The sequence below is a fragment of the Gobius niger genome (genome assembly GCF_951799975.1).
Source record: "Gobius niger genome assembly, chromosome: 1".
In the NCBI taxonomy this organism is placed as follows: domain Eukaryota; kingdom Metazoa; phylum Chordata; class Actinopteri; order Gobiiformes; family Gobiidae; genus Gobius; species Gobius niger.
Window position 1 is genome coordinate 21,716,602 of NC_136852.1, and position 17,467 is coordinate 21,734,068.

General features: G+C 41.1%; 1 protein-coding gene across 12 annotated transcripts in view; it reads right to left on the reverse strand.

Moving 5' to 3' along the window:
* kirrel3b (kirre like nephrin family adhesion molecule 3b) overlaps positions 1-17,467 on the reverse strand; it is a 143,095-nt gene that overhangs the window by 61,759 nt on the left and 63,869 nt on the right. For all 12 annotated transcript variants that reach the window (XM_079553573.1, XM_079553570.1, XM_079553566.1 and 9 more), the window contains exon 2: positions 2,290-2,439. In XM_079553573.1, coding sequence (XP_079409699.1) covers positions 2,290-2,439 — 150 coding nt within the window. The remainder of the gene's footprint in view (positions 1-2,289; positions 2,440-17,467) is intronic.

A 17,467-nucleotide genomic window follows, 5' to 3' on the forward strand; every position in this document is an offset into this window, starting at 1 on the left:
AGTCTGCAGTTTAAGTTTTTCTTAAAAATGCAATCTTGGCACCCATGAAGCTCCTAATAGAGATCTTCAAAGCGCATCAATAAGACATATTAAAGAAATTGTGATTACATTTATGATTCAAATGTTGGTCCCATCTGTTTGAAGGAAGTGGGTTAAATGTTAAATGTTGCGAGTGATTCAGCCTGGAGGTGGGTGTCCAGGCCTCGTCCACAACTCGGCAGAATTGCTTTTCCTTGGACTAGCAGCATCCAAACATTGCTAACGACTGACATCATTTTGATAAAGTGCTTCATCCTCTACTTTCCTTACCACGGTGCTCCGAAAGGTTGTAACGTTTATTTATGCGAGTAATGCGGCGCTATCGAATCTCATCAAAGTCATGAATAAACATAAGGCTTTGACTGCTGCAACAACAGGCAGCTAAATAACAGTGTAGTAGTCACTTTTACTCCAAATTAAACAATTAAGGCAATTATACATGAGGTGCAGTGTAATTAGAGGACTGCGGCTCTTCACAAAGCAATTGAGCTGCCTGGAGCACCACAGAAAGGCCAGCGCTACTATTGATTGTACATTTTATTCAGCGCTTCTTTGCCAAACATGAATTATGCCACTCAGTTGATTTTTTTTTAAAACACAAATATTGAGACACACGCTCCTCATTTTGTTTACTCAGGTGGATGCTATGATATTATTATGCTTTTTGTTTTTTTTCCAGGATTCGCAATGTGACACGTCTCTCATCTGGCTGTAAAAGTGCTGACTGGCAGACGATGGTGTTATGTATAAACAGTGGGGATGAAACAATATTGGCAGGATTGTCGCTTTGCAATATCAAAAGTGTCAAAATAATATTGTGAATTTTTACAATGGTGTTGAATTATGAGCTTTGGAATCGTTACTTGTTACTTGTTAATGATGATAGACACTACAGGTAAAACTTTCAGGTTTTGGGCCAATTTGTTCTCTTAAAGGAACAGGCCACCGTTTTGACATACTGAGATATGTTCTTACCTGAGCTTAGACGAGTTGATGTGTACCTGTCTGGTCTTTGTGTGTGCCTTCAGTCACGCAAAATGACCAAAGATGTTGTTAGCATTTGGCCTCTCCCAGTGTATTCCTATAGCTCCAAACGGGGGTGAAGTTGGAAGCGACCACATCTTTCCACGGGCACGCACCAAGACCAGACAGGTACGCATCAACTCGTCTAAGCTCAGGTAAGAACATATCTCAGTATGGACAAACAGTGGCCTGTTCCCTTAACATATAAACTTTCACCTGGAAACAAACAAAAACCTAATCTTCACAATAACGTGTTTAATTATTGCACTGACTTAATGTTTCTCTATAGGTTGATAAGCAAAATTGAGCCATTTTCTCAAAATGTATTTTTCACACATTGTGTCGACGGCATCTCCAGTAGCACCTACAGACAGAATTTTCCAGTCTTGGACTGAACAAGTTTTTTATTTTTTCAGATGTTTTTTTTTAATATATATATAATTCCTACCCTGATTTATTGAGTTTTTAATTTACAAAAACAACACGGAATGATTTTTTTTTTTTACTACAGATTTTTTCACTAAAAAACACCTAATTTTAAAACTAAACACACTATCCAAAATCCCCCCAGAAAAAGTCTTAACAACAACAACAAATATGTCAACAAAATAAAACCATGCATTTAAAGCAGTACTAAGTAACTTGTTAAACTTAATAAATCCTCTGGGGGTAACACCCCCAGGACTCCCTTGAAAAAGAGGGTTTTAATCTCAATGGGACTTTCCTGGTTAAATAAAGGTTAAAAAAAAAAACAAGTGTTAATGGGATGATCATCTCCCCCTGGTGTCTCTGGCCAGAAAACCACACTGGCAGCTTCGCCGAAAAGATGTGGCATTTTGGCCATTTTTGAGTATTAAAATATTTATATATTATATATATTATATTATACATTTGTTACAAAGACATTATTTTTTAATGAAAGCATAAAATGACCCAAAACGTGCAATACATTTTTTTTCTCACAGTCATATTCAATAATATACAGCAAAAAATGTCAAATGGATTTCTCTAAATTTAAAGAAAATTCCCTATTCACCTGCAGTGTCTTGCCTTAAAAGCAAAAACGTCAACTACAGTAGGCCCATTGTTTGTTATCAGTGCAGCTTCTATTCAGTCTGCACATTGCTACATTCTCTGATAGATATCGCACTATGGGGAAAAGGCCTGAAGGATGTGTGTGTACAGTGTGCAACAGCCACTTGAATATGTGGAATATAAGTGGTTTACCTGAGAGGTCCCTGCCAATTCCCAATGCCAAGCCGTCTTTGATCCAAAGCACTGCTCCGTGATACCCCGGGATAGTGCAGGGCAATGTGACCGGCTGTCCCGCCACCACCACCAGGTCCTGGGGCTGCTGGGAGAACATGGCTTCCACTCCTGAAAACAAAATTAAGGAAAGACTTAGACATAGAATGACCCATTTCAAGAGAAGCCAGAACAAGCCATTACAACAACTCAGAACTCAGTCTGTGAAAAAAAAATATATATATATCACAAAAATGATGGTTGGTACCCTGCACTTTATATGCATCCACGCTCCTTTTAGTGTCTGTACCATAAAAGTGGGAAAAAGCATGGAAGGCATCGAGAACTGTACCCCATTCCCACCAATTTCAGTCAAATTCTTGTCAAATACATGTTAAAGGAAGCCTAAAGAGCACCCTTCAAGTGCGACTGCTACAATTTTTTTCTTTCTTTTTTTTTTTTTTTTTAACTTTTTGAGAGGCGCAGACATTGTACATCATCTCGGGTGTAAGTGAAGCCACGTTGCTCACAGCCATCAGGCACTGCCTTGCTTCATTTTCTGAAAGTAACCCTACAGATGGGCTAGACCAGAAGCTCGTCTGCCAACACCTCACTCGTGGCATACATTAGCTCTCCTCGCACCCTTGTATGCCGACTAAGGGGATTACTATTAGTGGCACGCTGCTATACTGGGTGCTCAGGCACAAAAAGTCCATTAGTGGAAACAGGGTGTGTTATTGGGAGGTGTAGTGCAGTGCAGTGCAGTGCAGTGCAGAGAGGGAGAGGATTTTGCATTAGACTGATGTGTGTACCTAGTAGCTGAGTGCACTGGCAAGCTGCCTGTCAACTAACACCTAAATAAGACAGCTGCTGAAGGAGAGCTTCGAATGTGCCATTGCTTACTAAACTGGCACTAATAGTGTTGTGTGCACTGATACAATGATACTCTAAATCATAGACCAGTCTTTTTTTTTTCTCCCTCACAATGTCGGCCTTAGTGAGACAGAAAGCATTTGAATACATTATTTATTCCAGATACTGATATCCAATGTTTGTGTCTAAAAAAGCTCCAGGACCTAGAGCAGCATTGGCGGGAGTGGTCCAGCTATTTGAAGGGAGCTCTACAATATATTCAGTCTTTCAATACTCACCATTCATCTAATGTACAATGATAATTAACGGTCTATACGTTACTGTTTTCCCTCAGTGTTCTTCATCTTAGACTTGTCTTAGTGCACATTTACTGCCAAGGAAAGAAGATGACAGAAAAACGAGTCACTCTATGCTAATCGAGACAAGGCGACCTATTACTCTGCCATATAAATCCAAACCACATTCACAAATTATTGTCATCTTAGCAACTAATTTGAATTTTGTTGGAAATACAATTAGCCTCCCTGTGGACATGTATGAGGCTTAGATTGAATTGTGTAATGGATTGCTTGTTTAATATGGGAGCAGAAGTTTTCGTATTGATTCATGTGACAGCTTCAGAAATTCACAATGTCAGGCAGTAGTTCATTTGAATAAAGAGACATGAATAAGTAAACATTTATACGGAAAAATGCAGTCATTTTTAGCATGCTGGGGCTCGTCTCTGGTTAAGGAGGCTTTCATGAATGCATTACTGGTATGACTGATGTGGTTTGCTGTAGACATTCATCAATATACTACATACTGTATGTTGCCCTTCACAGACAGACACCTTTCTTCAGCCTTGACTTTGTGAACATGACCGGCTTATCTAGGCCGAGCTGCATGGGCTATAATTCAGATGAAGATAATGCTATCATGCAAACAGACAGCCCCTGAACATGTCTTGTTTTGGTAAAACACTGGTTATTATGTAGCTCAGTCCAAACTGATACTATCAAACATAATGTAATTGATTCAGTTTGGGTGCACTTTATCTATTAGCGACATGCACCGGTTTATGGGTTCGTGTATGGAAGCAGCATGAAAGCCCCATTTACTGACTCATGCACAGAGGTCTGCAAACTTTTTTAGACACTGTGACCTACTTGTAGAGTTAACAGCCAATTAAATACAGCAACTTGTGTTTCCTCTTTATTCTTTATTATATTTACATTAATATTTGCTCCTTGGGTTTGACTTGTTCAAAACAAAAAGAGATGGATCCAAAATGTGACTCATCCAGTGAAGAGGGTGAAATGTAGAAAGTCTTTGGGGAGCTTATTAGCTTCCAAGCTATTGGTTGGAGATCCCTGGTCTAGAAATTAGCGTTTTAACTGAGAATTTTTATTATTTCAGTAGGATGTTCAATCAATTATATATAGGCCATAAACTCCAGAGATTAAAGCAGCACTAAGTAATCGGGGGGTCTTTCATCTCCCCCTGGTGTCTCTGGCCAGAAAACCACAATTGCAACTTCTCTGCCTCCGGGTCGGAGCCACCAATACACACTAATGGAATCACGAAGAAGACGCTAACAGGCTAACGGTCAAAGCTAACTGTGGGCTAGCACCACTTAAACAGTATTTACAGCCAAGTTTGAGTGAAAACAATTATCTCCATTGTGTAATTGGATGTACAATATCCCTCTCTCCCTTTGTCCTTTCTGTCAGCGTAGTATTTACTCTCACGGCCAATTAAAACAAACATAAACAAACGTAGCATGCTACAACACCTGCAGTGGAGCTAATGGCCTCTAGGGGCACGAGTTACTTACTACTGCTTTAAATGTGATCTTTATGTATGTTTATTCTAATATTACTTTAAACATCCATATTTGTTTGTGCACCATTTATTTATTTATTTTCTTAATAGGGACAGTGCATATAAATGAACATCTGAAATTCCAGTGTAAATACCATACAAAAAGCAGCTATATGTTTGTAAGTGCAAAATCTTTCTGCAAAGTCCCTAATTCAAAACGAAGTCAGTAAATAAAACTCAAACCTTCACGGGCACCGGATTTCACTTGTCACCGGGGCTGTTAAATACTGACCTCCTTCATTCAATTTAAAGCCTGGCTGAGTGTGCAACAAATGTGTCTTCATAGGAGCAGGTGCCAGGGAATAGTGATGCGTTCGAATCGGCCGCGGCTTACATCAAGGTGGGCACACTCATTCATCCTTTGCACTGAATAAATCTCTGTCAAATCGTCCCCAAGTTCAAACCTCAGTGGGCATTACGAGAGGCAGTGAAGGCAGCACAGTGGTATAACAGTGTTGGCCAAGTGCAACATTTTTAGATCATAAAACCGGCCCATTTTGTGTGGCTCGGGGCGGATTGAATAAGGTGAGATGGCCACGGTAGAACTACTACTAGAAAAGTATTTGTACTAGTAATTATTAGAAGTCTAGTATTTATTCATTTGTTTACCAACAGAAACACAATGTTACTCAATTATATTTGAGGTGTCAAAAATCCTTTAACTGAAACCTGATTTGATGTGATAATTACAATTGTGCATAGCAATTGGAATATTACTGTTGTTTCACCGTTAATGGTGGATCCAGTTGCTTAAAAAAAAAAAAAGTAGAAAAAAAAAAATAGACAATGCGCGCTCCGCTCCATAATCCTTCGTAACGCCTAATGCTGTCATTTCACTTCACATAATTTGTTTACTATTGGACAGCAGCAGCGTTTCCACACTCTCTCCAGCTCTGTTTCCCCTTCTGTGCTAACTGCCCCCAATTTCAGCGCTCCTCGCCAATCAGACCTGGAAATTACCATCACAGACACGCCGCCAGCCCACTCCGACAGGAATAATATGCATCAATGTGACCACACCGCGCTAAACTTGGCACGGATCATTATGAAAAACTATTACCCCACTGGCCTCAGCATTTCATATCTACAATTTGGGTTGCACATGGTAAATGTCGAGATTATCTAAATGTGTCGGATAAATCGGGCGGCGACTGGAAATGCGGCCAATTTCCAGGCGTTTGTTGTAATTTACACTGTACCGTTATGATGGTGGGGTTATGTTTTCTTTCATTTTTGTGTGCGCGCTCTTGCCTCTTGACACACATTGCTAGCAGTTTGTACGCTACATGTGGAAACCCTGTGTAGAGCAACTATATTGATTTTTTTTGCCATCAACATTTTATTGACATGTTAGAGCAATTTACAAATATATATACCATTGGTTGTGCACACCACTTTCCTCCCACATCACCATTCCTCTTGAGATGGGCAGATTAAAAGAACCGGCCACATTTTTTCCATACTGACATATGTTCTTACCTGAGCTTAGACGAGTTGATGCGTACCTGTCTGGTCTTTGTGCGTGCCCTCAGTCACCCACAAAGACCAAAGATGTTGTTGGCATTTGGCCTCTCCCAATGTATTCCAATAGCTCCAAACGGGGGTGAATTTGGAAGCTTCTACGCTCTTCCACGGGCACGCACAAAGACCAGACAGGTACGTATCAACTCGTCTAAGCTCAGGTAAGAACATATCACAGCATTGAAGAACTGTGTGCCCTCAGTCATGCAAAAAGACCAAAGATGTTGTAAGCATTTGGCCTCTGCCAATGTATTCCAATAGATCCAAACGGGGGTGAATTTAGAAGCGACCAAGCTCTTCCACGGGCACGCACAAAGACCAGACAGGTACGTATCAACTCGTCTAAGCTCATATCTCAGTATCTCAGTAAAACGGTGGCCTATTCCTTTAACATACAGAAATATTAAAGAAAACTATCCCTTACAAGATAAATAAATACAAACTAAAACAGAATGCTGAAATAATAGTATGTCCAGAGTCATGCACCCGCACTGTGAGCTTTCTTTTCATGAGAACTGCCATAGACTCACTGTTGTTATTGTTCCTTTACTTAAGCTGCAAACAATCGCCACGTATAGCACTTATATAAAAGTGTGACGGAGCAGTGCCAAGAACATCCAGAAATAACAAGCACGACATATCTCCAATCCATCTTGTCGAAGACAGGCAGTCGACGGACAAGAAACTTTCTGATGACAGTATACTTGTGGCATAGCTCAAGCTTGTCAGCGAAGGTCAGCTTCAAACAAGAGAAAGTGCGATGCTTTTCATCAAAGGGAAAAATGCCATTAGAAGTGACAAGACTTCACACGTGGCTAATACTTTCCCAGTACGTAATGGGCGACCTATTGTCAGAAAGAATTTTTAATTTGTGAGTGTCTCTTTGTGCAAACGCTTCTTTGTGCGTCATTTTTAAAACTATCTCTCAGCGGTCACTCAAACTCAAATACAGCACAGTGGAGTCTCCCATAACGCTGCCATATAGCATTTTGATTCTTTATTACAAGAATGAAAAGCTCTGGATGCAGCAGCCAACAAATAACAACGGTCCCTATTAATGCATATTTCATGACGCCCCGCCAAATTATTTATCTTCCTCATCAGAAATGTCCCTTTTTTTTTCTTCTTCCTTGCCTACCCACTAATACTGCAAATACTTCATGTCGACCAATAATATGTGGCGCGTTACTGTGCTCTGATGCCTGCCATTATGAGTCAAATTTGAGCGAGCAAATGCTAATTCGCGGAGCGGCGGAGATAAACATGACTAGCGCCGGAAGACATTATATTTATGCCCTCTCTCACACTGTGCATTAGTGGAGCATGACAGTCGGCAAGGCACAATCAAGATGGATAGCCTCAGATGATAACTTCTAAAAATTACAAATGGCAACAGCGGGAAGGCCTCACGGGCACACGCTTTATCATCGCTCCGTAGCCAGCAGATACAGGGTTTTCACGGACATGTGGGTGGGGGGGAGGCGGGGGTGAATCGGAGCATTAGAGGCGACAAACAGTTTATGGAAGCTCTCTGGGCGGCGCCTTCCCTGTCTTCTTCCGTCAGTGTGATGGCGAAGTGCAAAGGTCGTGAAGGATTCCCGGGCATTGGAAGTTCTGCAAATCGCCCCCCCCCACCAAAAAAAAAAATGATGATGCCGTGAGCAAAGATGACACTTTTTTTTTTTTTTTTTTTTTCCCGTCGAGCGATTTGCTGTAGCTATTAGATAAATGAAGTCACATGGAGTAATAAAAAACACAATGGATCCGCCGCTATCGGATGCTTTTTTATTATGAACGATTTTGCTTTTAGCTGATCTATAAACTAAATGTGTCTGTCGTAAACAAAATGTCCAGGCATGTTTTCACAGTTCTGTAGTAAAAACATACATGGAATGAGCTCTGGCAGGTAAACAAAACAGTGCTTGACCGCTGATTGCAATTGCTGCTCCAGTGTGCCGGTTTCCAAGGTAACGGCAGTTCAAAGTGAACGCAGTTATCATAAATGCACCCGAACACCACGTAACCCTTGTCTCCTGGCTTATATTGATTAAAAACCGAGGGGGAAACGAAGCTCTGCAAAATAGACTACTTTTTTTTTTTTTTAAACGCCGGCATAATGGGGAAGCCGAACTTGAAAGGGATGCAAATGAGTGGCGCAATGGAGAGGAGGAGTTTTGGGGGAGTTTAGATAGGGTCTTTGTGGATACGATGGGAACCCTTCTGTTTCTCTACTTCGTCATTATAAGCCCTCTTTGTTCCAATCTTTCTTTTTTTTTTTTCTTTTGAGCATCTCCCCACTCGAACGCGTATATGAATATTGGTTCTCAGGACTCAAGGCCGACGCATCCGTTGTCTCACGGCTGCCATTTGCGCACTTGAGAGTTTACAAGAGTGCATTGGGTGCTGACACTTGGACAATTTGCAAAGAGGATTCTCTCTCTTTGAGTAGCATTAGAAGAGGTTTGATATTGATATTGAAGTCTATTATAAACTAATGAGCATTCGAAAGAGACTCAGCTGTCTTATTTGGTTGATGCACGCCGTGTGTTTGAAGTTGGACTCCCAATTAACAGCTTTGTGTGTGTGTGTGTGTATGTATGTGTGTATGTATGTATGTACTTGTAAGGACTCACAGACGGAGGACATTTTTGGGAAGTGAGGTGGTCCACACTTTGTCAAAGGACTGTTCGAGGGTCAAGATGTGGTTTTAGGGTTAGGCTGGGTAATACAGTATGTCTATGAGTGTCCTCACAAAGATAGAGCTACAAGGTTGTGTGTATGTATGTCTGTTTGCATACAGTATATGTCATTATGTATAGTGTGCAAAATGAATAGGAATCCCGTAGTAACACTTCTGGCTCCTGTTTCACTCGGCTGCCTTTTGTCCAGCGCAAACGTGATGCTCACCCCGAAGATATCAGTGCGCTATGATATTTTAAACTTGGAGGTTCCTTTGAGCGAGATCAAATCGAAGGTAAGATCAAAGGACCAGTGCAGGTTCCTCCTGTGTCCTATCTGGCGTATTCATTTTCTATTTTCACCAAGTCAAATTCAATTATCTTACAATTTGTAGGAACTCAGCTAAAATAAAATCTGTAAAAGACATTCTCACACACACACAAACAAACAATATTGTATTGTATAGCACTACTGGATAGCATCACCTTTCAAAATCAAACGCAAAGTTGAAGATAATCATTTAAATTTCATACTCAAACTATCTGCATATGAAGAACCTTCCGCTGTTGGTTCAACATGGCGCCTTTTTATAAACACATTTCATTGTAACTGCAATGCCACATTATTGCACCCTGATGTTTTTTTTTTAGGGATGACAAAATATGCTCTCATTAAATAAGATGCTCTCACTCTGACTCATAAAATCCCAATTCGACATCCTGCAGACGGCGGAGACATCCATTTCCCCCCCCCGTCTCCTCCAACTATTTGCTTCCCTTAGAGACAGGCTCATCTCATCTGTCTTCGCTCGCTACTGTGACATTGAAAGAGACCCCTAATCAAAACATTTGTCTTTCTTTCAGCGCCGCGCTACGACCGGTGAATGAGAGCTGACACCAGAGGGAGACGTATTTGTCCCAATCACCGCCTCATCTCTGTTTCGGTGCGGGGCGACTCTTTCATCCCGACAGGATACTGATGAATCCAGCACTTAGCCTTGATTTGGAGGAGCAGCTCGCCACAACCAAAGTGCCAGGTTAAATCACCACCTCCGCCGCTCTGCCACCACCATTACCTGGAGCAATGCAGGTGATGTATCCATGCAGCGGTGGAGAAAACGCTTGCATATGGATATGAGGAGGGCAAAATGGAACAGTTCTTCTGGTGGCAGGGTGATTTTCAAATCCCAAACATTCTATACTTGACTTTATTTAAAATAAAGAACACATGGTTTTGTGTCTTGTGATCTTGTGGTTGTAATCCAAAGACAAAAACTCTCTTTTGAAGCTTTGCAATTGGCTCATTGGGACTCATTCATGAACGTTCACAACACGTTTTTAGGCACACATTTGTTCTTATGGCCTTCTTAGGAAGATTTTTGGCATTCACAAAAGTTATCTCCTCTGTAAGAACAAATCCTAAGAACACACAATACATAAATCATGTATTAATTACTTCCAGAATGTAAATATCATCAGCATAAATTACAGATGCCTTTATATAGAAATAAGTTGGTGATATCACTTGTTTTATGAATGGCAAGTGAAGTACCAATGTATTATTGCTAAACTTTTGAATGCCGCCATTCACAAATAATGCAGCATTAAATGCGCTGCATAAACGTTATTCTATAAAGACGGATGTGGGCATCGATTCTGCAATCTTGTGTTCCGCGTGCCCAAAGCTTAAGGTGGGTCCTTGAGTGCTTTGTTTGGTTTTGTTGGTTATTATTAGTTTTGGATTTGTGTTTGGTCATTTGGCGGTGTTTATGCAAATTAGTCCTCACACACACACGCTTCCTAGTTGGGATCCACAAACTTGAGAACACAGTTGCAGTATTTTGTAAGTGTTTTGCCTACTTAAGAACGTGTGGTGAATCTGGTGCAGTTTCTTGACACTACATTCTTACCAACAGATTTTCAGAAGTTTCTTAAGATGTTCATGAATGAGGCCCATTGTGAGTTATCAGCATGTTGAAAGGAATACTGCTGATGCACTTTGCAAAATATATAATGCACCACACAGCCAAATAACCGTGTAGATAATTCAGCTCAAAAAGACAAAAGAATGAGTCCAGATGAGTTTGGGCTTCCAGTTCCTGTCAGACAGTGGGAAGTTGTTAAGGAGGTTAGAGGCTTTATCAAGGTGTGGCAGATGTGCTGATACAAGATAAGAACTGCAGCTCACCTTTGCTAAGAGGCCCCGTTAAGATGAGAGCAAAGAGATCAATTTCAAAAGAAGCCACCATAACGCTGTAGAAAAGCCATTATCTTTCAAGTACATGCTCCAGGTTTAAGTGCATATAAGGCTATAGCAAAAACCGTAATGTGTAATTTCAATTGGATTCCCAAAGCTTTTCTCTGAAAATCTACACTTAAATGGACAAAGGCATTCTTTCCTGAGAGCCTCTGGGACTGTCTATAATGTGGCGGCAAATAGTGAAAAGTGGTAAGAAATGTTAAAGGAACTTGTGATAAAGTTACAGGAAGCACGAAATGCAGTGATTCGCCGTTGTATCTTTTTTAGCACAGCCTCAGAAAATTGACAAATTATTCTAATATACACACAATTCATAAGATACAACTCAAAGGTTTTTAACATGGGACAAAGGGTGAAATAAATACCGCGTTTCAGACAAGAATAAACCTGACTAAATCAGGACTAAACCAAGTCAAAAAACGAATTTGTGGAGTCCTTAGACCAAACCAGGAGTCCAGATAGCACCTCGCTTCAGCTCGCACACTGCAGCGCACCTCTTGTTAGAAAATAAAAAAACAACTCAATCAGAGCTTCATTTGCATTTCAAAGTAGCACTTTACAACCATGGCACGGGCATAAAATCGCATCTGCGTTCAAATAAATAAATGGGAGCGCAAAATGGTGTAAAAAAAAAAATGATATAAAGGCATGAGCTGGCAGGAAAACTGGGCCCGTCGTATTTTATGTCATTTACAGTACATTAGCAAACGCCGTAAAAGTGTGCAGCTGCGTGATGCAGTGGCTGCGGGATTTCGAGAAATCAAGGTGGAAATGCAGATGGGCTGGGCAAAGACAGAAGGCATTGCCAGAAAATGTGTTAGTGTACGCCCCCTTTTCATGGAAATTGCATTCAGTATTTAGAACTACAGTTTGGGTATTTTTTCCTAAATAGTCATTATTTCTCCGTGGTGCACAGAAATGTTTATCATCTTTAATGCTCAATGGTTGTTGGCTCCTTACACGGTGTGGTTCACCCTTATATAAGCCCCTATTCAACCCACTTCAACCTTGAAAGTGTAACAAAGTAGTGTCTGTTAAAGGGTTCAATTAAAAAAAAAAAAGAAGAAGAAGAATACATGACCACTATTTTGCCACGACAGGGCCATGGGGTCAAAGACAGGGGTTCCATGTTTTGTCCTGTTTGTAATGCAATTTCAAGGCTACATTCACAGTTACAAAACCTATTTGCTTTTGTTGGAGCCAGGCTTTCTATCTCTTATTTGGGTGTTTTAAAAGATGTGTTTCAGGAAATTGAAAATGTATGCTTTCATGCAGATTGAGAGGTAGAGGAAGAGGAATATAAAGCAAGTAAGGGAAGGTGCGTATAATGAGAATCCTCAGAGTGAAATCTTAAAATAGAGCATCAACGCACTGAGGATCCTATCAGGGTGAGACAAAACTGCCTTCACAGTTACATACTGTACATCTGCAGAGCTCAAATACATTCACCTGTTGGCATCCGTGTGTAAATCGAACATAAATAAGATGACTGGTACATCCGACGCTGTCTGCTCTGACTGACAAAGCGCGGTGTAACAAGGCGGTCGGATATGCGCTCGGCCCAGGTAGATCACAAGAGTGCGCAACTTTGGTCTTTAGCGGATCACAGGGGGGCTTGATGTCGGGCCTCAGTTGGCTCTCATCGCTGGTTACTGTCTCCTAGAGCTGCTGGCCTCCCCTGGGGCACTTCACCATGCCCCACTCAGCATCCCGCTAACCACACTGCGAGGCTTCCAAGAAAAACCCGCTTCTTTTTTTTTTTTTTTCTAAGTAAGATCGGCTCCTCTTGCCTTTTTCTCCACACCTCTTGAACTTTCTTTTGCTGTCAGCATCGCCTTGGGCATAATTCAACTCCCGACGGTGCTTTGAACCCCTGCACTCCTCCCATCACAACCTTCAAATCCCTTTTCTACATTGTTTTAACTTCCATGGCGTGTCTCTATAGCTCCTTTAGGGCTTTGAATTCAGTCTATTCACAGCGGAACCCAGCAGAGCATCCAAGTCAAATAAGACCAGATTTCACTCCAAAAGAAAGAAAAAAAAGTATGCAAAGTCTCGCGTTTCATTTACTTGTTGTTCATCAGGTCCATAGTCAATAAGCTCCACAAGGGGAAAGGCTATACGGTAAGGGAATCCAAGTTATAAAGCACTTCATCACATGACACGATAACAAATTTGAAGTTCGATTTATTGAGGCAGGAAAAGTATCGCGATAAACGATATTATTGACTCTAACGATACGAGATGCGGTCAACTCTCAGGCATAAAAATGACAGTTGTAAAAGTGCATCGTAATAATAATTTTATTCATTGTGACAGCGCTGAAACCGTTTCACAAGGGCCGATCTTTCCTTTACTTCATATTAGCCACAGCTGCCCTCGGTGTGGAGCGACATAAGCGTGGCTGCACACATCTGCGGCAACAGACCCTCCATCCGCCAAAGCGAGCAGTGAATAATTGGGTTTTTCAAAAAGGTTAGAAAATACGCCTTTGTATTACCACAGAGCCTCATTTTCCCATTTCAAAAATTCTTTGGTCCCGATCTGACTAATGACCGTAACACAGTCCTCCCACCACGCAGTGTTTGTAAAGTCAAGCCGAGCAGTTTCATGAGGTGGAGGTTACACATTATTAGGTCAACTTTAAAAAAAACACTTCAAGTTTACCAACTAACTCCCGCTGGCTCCGCGCGCCGTGATAAAGTGCGTGACAGAATATTTCCCTCCACACTTTGTACACCATTAACTCCGGTGAAGAAGTCAGGAGAATGTTGCAGGCTCATATATTTAAGTGTGTAAGGGGGAAAAAAAAAAGAAAAAAGGCTTTGGCAAGTACAGATAAGGGACAGGAGGCACAGCCATACTGACCACCGGATTTAAGGACTAAAAAGCCTTAATGAGCAGCACTTATTGAGGATATATCCCAGAATGCCAAGCGTGAAATGCAGTCATAAAAACCCTTACCCGTCCCATCTCCAGAAGAGTCCTCTCCGGAGACTATACTTCATTATGTCAAATGAGGCCCCATTTGCACCTGTTCATGATCCAGGATGGGCACTCTCCGCGATTCCACTTAATGCGAGAGAGGCTGCCGGGGCGTGAAGGCATATCTTAAACTACGCTAGATGATAATGACTTGATGCTAAACCAGTTATTTGCCCCCAACAAGCTCTCAGCAGCTCCCCCCCTCCCCCCTCCCCCCCCAATCTCAAGCACTTATAAGATTTGGTCCAAGCGCGGTCGCCAGGATGCCTTCATGGACTCGTAAGCTCCCTTTGCCCATTACCCTTGGCTGCCCTCAGATAGGCCGTCGCAGAATTTGTTCCACAGCTCGGCTTCGTGCCAGGTATGATACGTGCTACAAATGCAGTATATAAACAACAGCGTTTCGTGGCATATTAGGATCTAAATAAAGATTTTTTTTTTAAAAAGCACACTTTGTTCAAACTCTAGCACCAATGCCGGGTTCTTTGACTTGAGCTGCCACATTCAAGGCGACGAACATGTTTGAATGATCAATTCATAATCTCCGAATCCTCCACATGTCTCGACAATATAAAGAGCTTTGTTCCACAATCTCAGTTTAGTAAAATTCCAATATTTCCAAGGTTTGCAAATCACTGGAAAATGTTTTGTTCAGAACTTGATACGCATTGTGCCGTTCCGGAAAGAGACAATAACACTGGTATAAGTGGAATGTCATTTTGTTAACGCCAGTGGAGGTAATGTTTTCCTATTGAGGTGTAGGTCAGGGGAGATGAGACTGCTGCCCTATACTGACAGTCTGACCTTTATCGCTGTACTTCTAGTCGTTTGTGGTCTTACAGCATTTCTTACAGCGCCCGGAGGCCGGCACTTTATGCACTGTTCCTTTCAGGTAGTAAAAAACATAGAGACAGAAGCAACCCTCGACCCTCATATTTATAGCTTTTAGAAAGGGAACTTGTCCAAAGAAGAACCTACACAGGACGCTGAAAAGCAATTTAATCAATACTAAAAGTCCAGCTATGAACGGTCAGCAATAGACAAAGGTGAACATTTTAGATGGAGAGTGTGAGAGAGCTCACTGTCTATGTGATGTGATGCCCTTTGGGAGTGCATCAGATTCACCTTTTGTTAAGCCACTGCAGGCGATGTCTTTCTCTGCACAGATATGGCTGTGTTTGTTTCTGTCAGCTATAGAGACCTCCGCCGTGAATGGAGAAGAGTGCTGCCATGACTCTTAGACATTTTGAAAAGTCTATGACAACTCTCTCCTGCACCTGGCTGCAGAGGAGCAATTAACATGTCACAACATAGACCTGGCGTGTGGAGAGAGATGGCTCTGACGGCCTTTCTATTCTGTATCTAACTGGATTTCAGTTATGAGTTTGCTCACAGGCACTTTTGAACATGGCCAAGAGCTGAGCATCAAGATCGTTTTGTCCAGTACCAATGTACCTCTATGCCTTTGGTATCTTTATTTCACCGCAAGAAAGACAGCAGGCTGTGTCTGCAGCTTTCTGGGTTCTCCCTGTCAGCTTAAAATAAACATATGGCCAAATATATTAAAATATACAGTACAGTATATATATTATACTTGTTTGTTCATGCGGCCGGATTGTGGCTATGGACTAATTTATATCCTTTGTCCCATATTTACACTCACAAATGTACTAGTGCACATTTTTTAAAAGTTCCTTATTTTTGATATGTTACACTTTAAAATGTTACATTAAAGAAAAAAGGATTTTTGAATTACTCAGGAGCCCTCTCTCCATGCAGTGGTGGGAATGACACATTATAAAACACTTACAGCTAATGGCATGCTATGGCACTGTGATGAATGCATTTTGAGCACAGAACTGCACATGGGTCAAGTCATAGATTTATGAGCTTTGAAAACGTGCAGGACAGTTTTATGTTCCCTCAGACACAGGGAAACCCAGGAAATACAGAATGGGGAACTTCAGAAGTAGAAGAAGAAACAGCCATGGTCATGCTACTCCAGGTATGTTTTGACAATAGAGCCATGTTTCTTGATTAAAAGCTTGAAGAGAAGTATAATATGTCTCCATGAAAACATATACAACTATTCGCCTGCTACATCGTGGTTACTGCTTCTGATAAGTCAATTATAGAGGGAAATAATGCTTCAATATACCAAACCTAACATGAATTCATATTGTAAATAAAACAACACAATGATGGCTTATGGTGTAAGACACCATAAAAGAAGGAGTTCTCCCAGACGGGACATAGTCCCGAAGTTCCCTACGTGCCCACGTCTTAATTTGCAATTCGGTAGTAAATTTCTCCATCTATATATGCTGCGCACGTTACCATATCCCTTGTACTGACACCATTACTAGCACTTTGTTCTTTCACACCCACATTTAACCTTGAGTGAAATAGTGCTGAATATGAATAATAGGGCGCAGGTCTTAACCCGTGGGTCTCTGTTACCCTGTGCTAAAATACCATCAGATACATTACAAAGGTAGAGCAATATGCATAATGCCATCTCATTAATTTGTCGGTGCTTATTTTATGAATAATTATGGTAGAGCTGAATAATAGGGGTGGGCAGGCGATAATAGAGGTGAAAAAGGCCAAAAGAATATAGCTGTGTCTGTGTACTGCACTATTCATTTAACACAGAGCATTCTTTGTAACTTTCCCCAAGTGCAGATAAATGTGGAATGACAAAGAACAATAGCCCATCAATGCCAAACTGAAATATTGCAATAAAGCCATGCCATTTGAGTCATAGATCTGAAAATAAATGTGACAACACTATTAATAAAGAGTGGAGAGGGACACAGACCGTATATAGGAAAAGAATATGAAACAACTTAAACAAGAGGAATAGAAACTTCTATCTGAAAAAAAAAACAATCTCACCACAGTATGCTGCCAACAGCTGTTGGAATAATGTGTCTAATGATGCTACTAATATTTGCATACTTTTCACCTAATGCTTTGG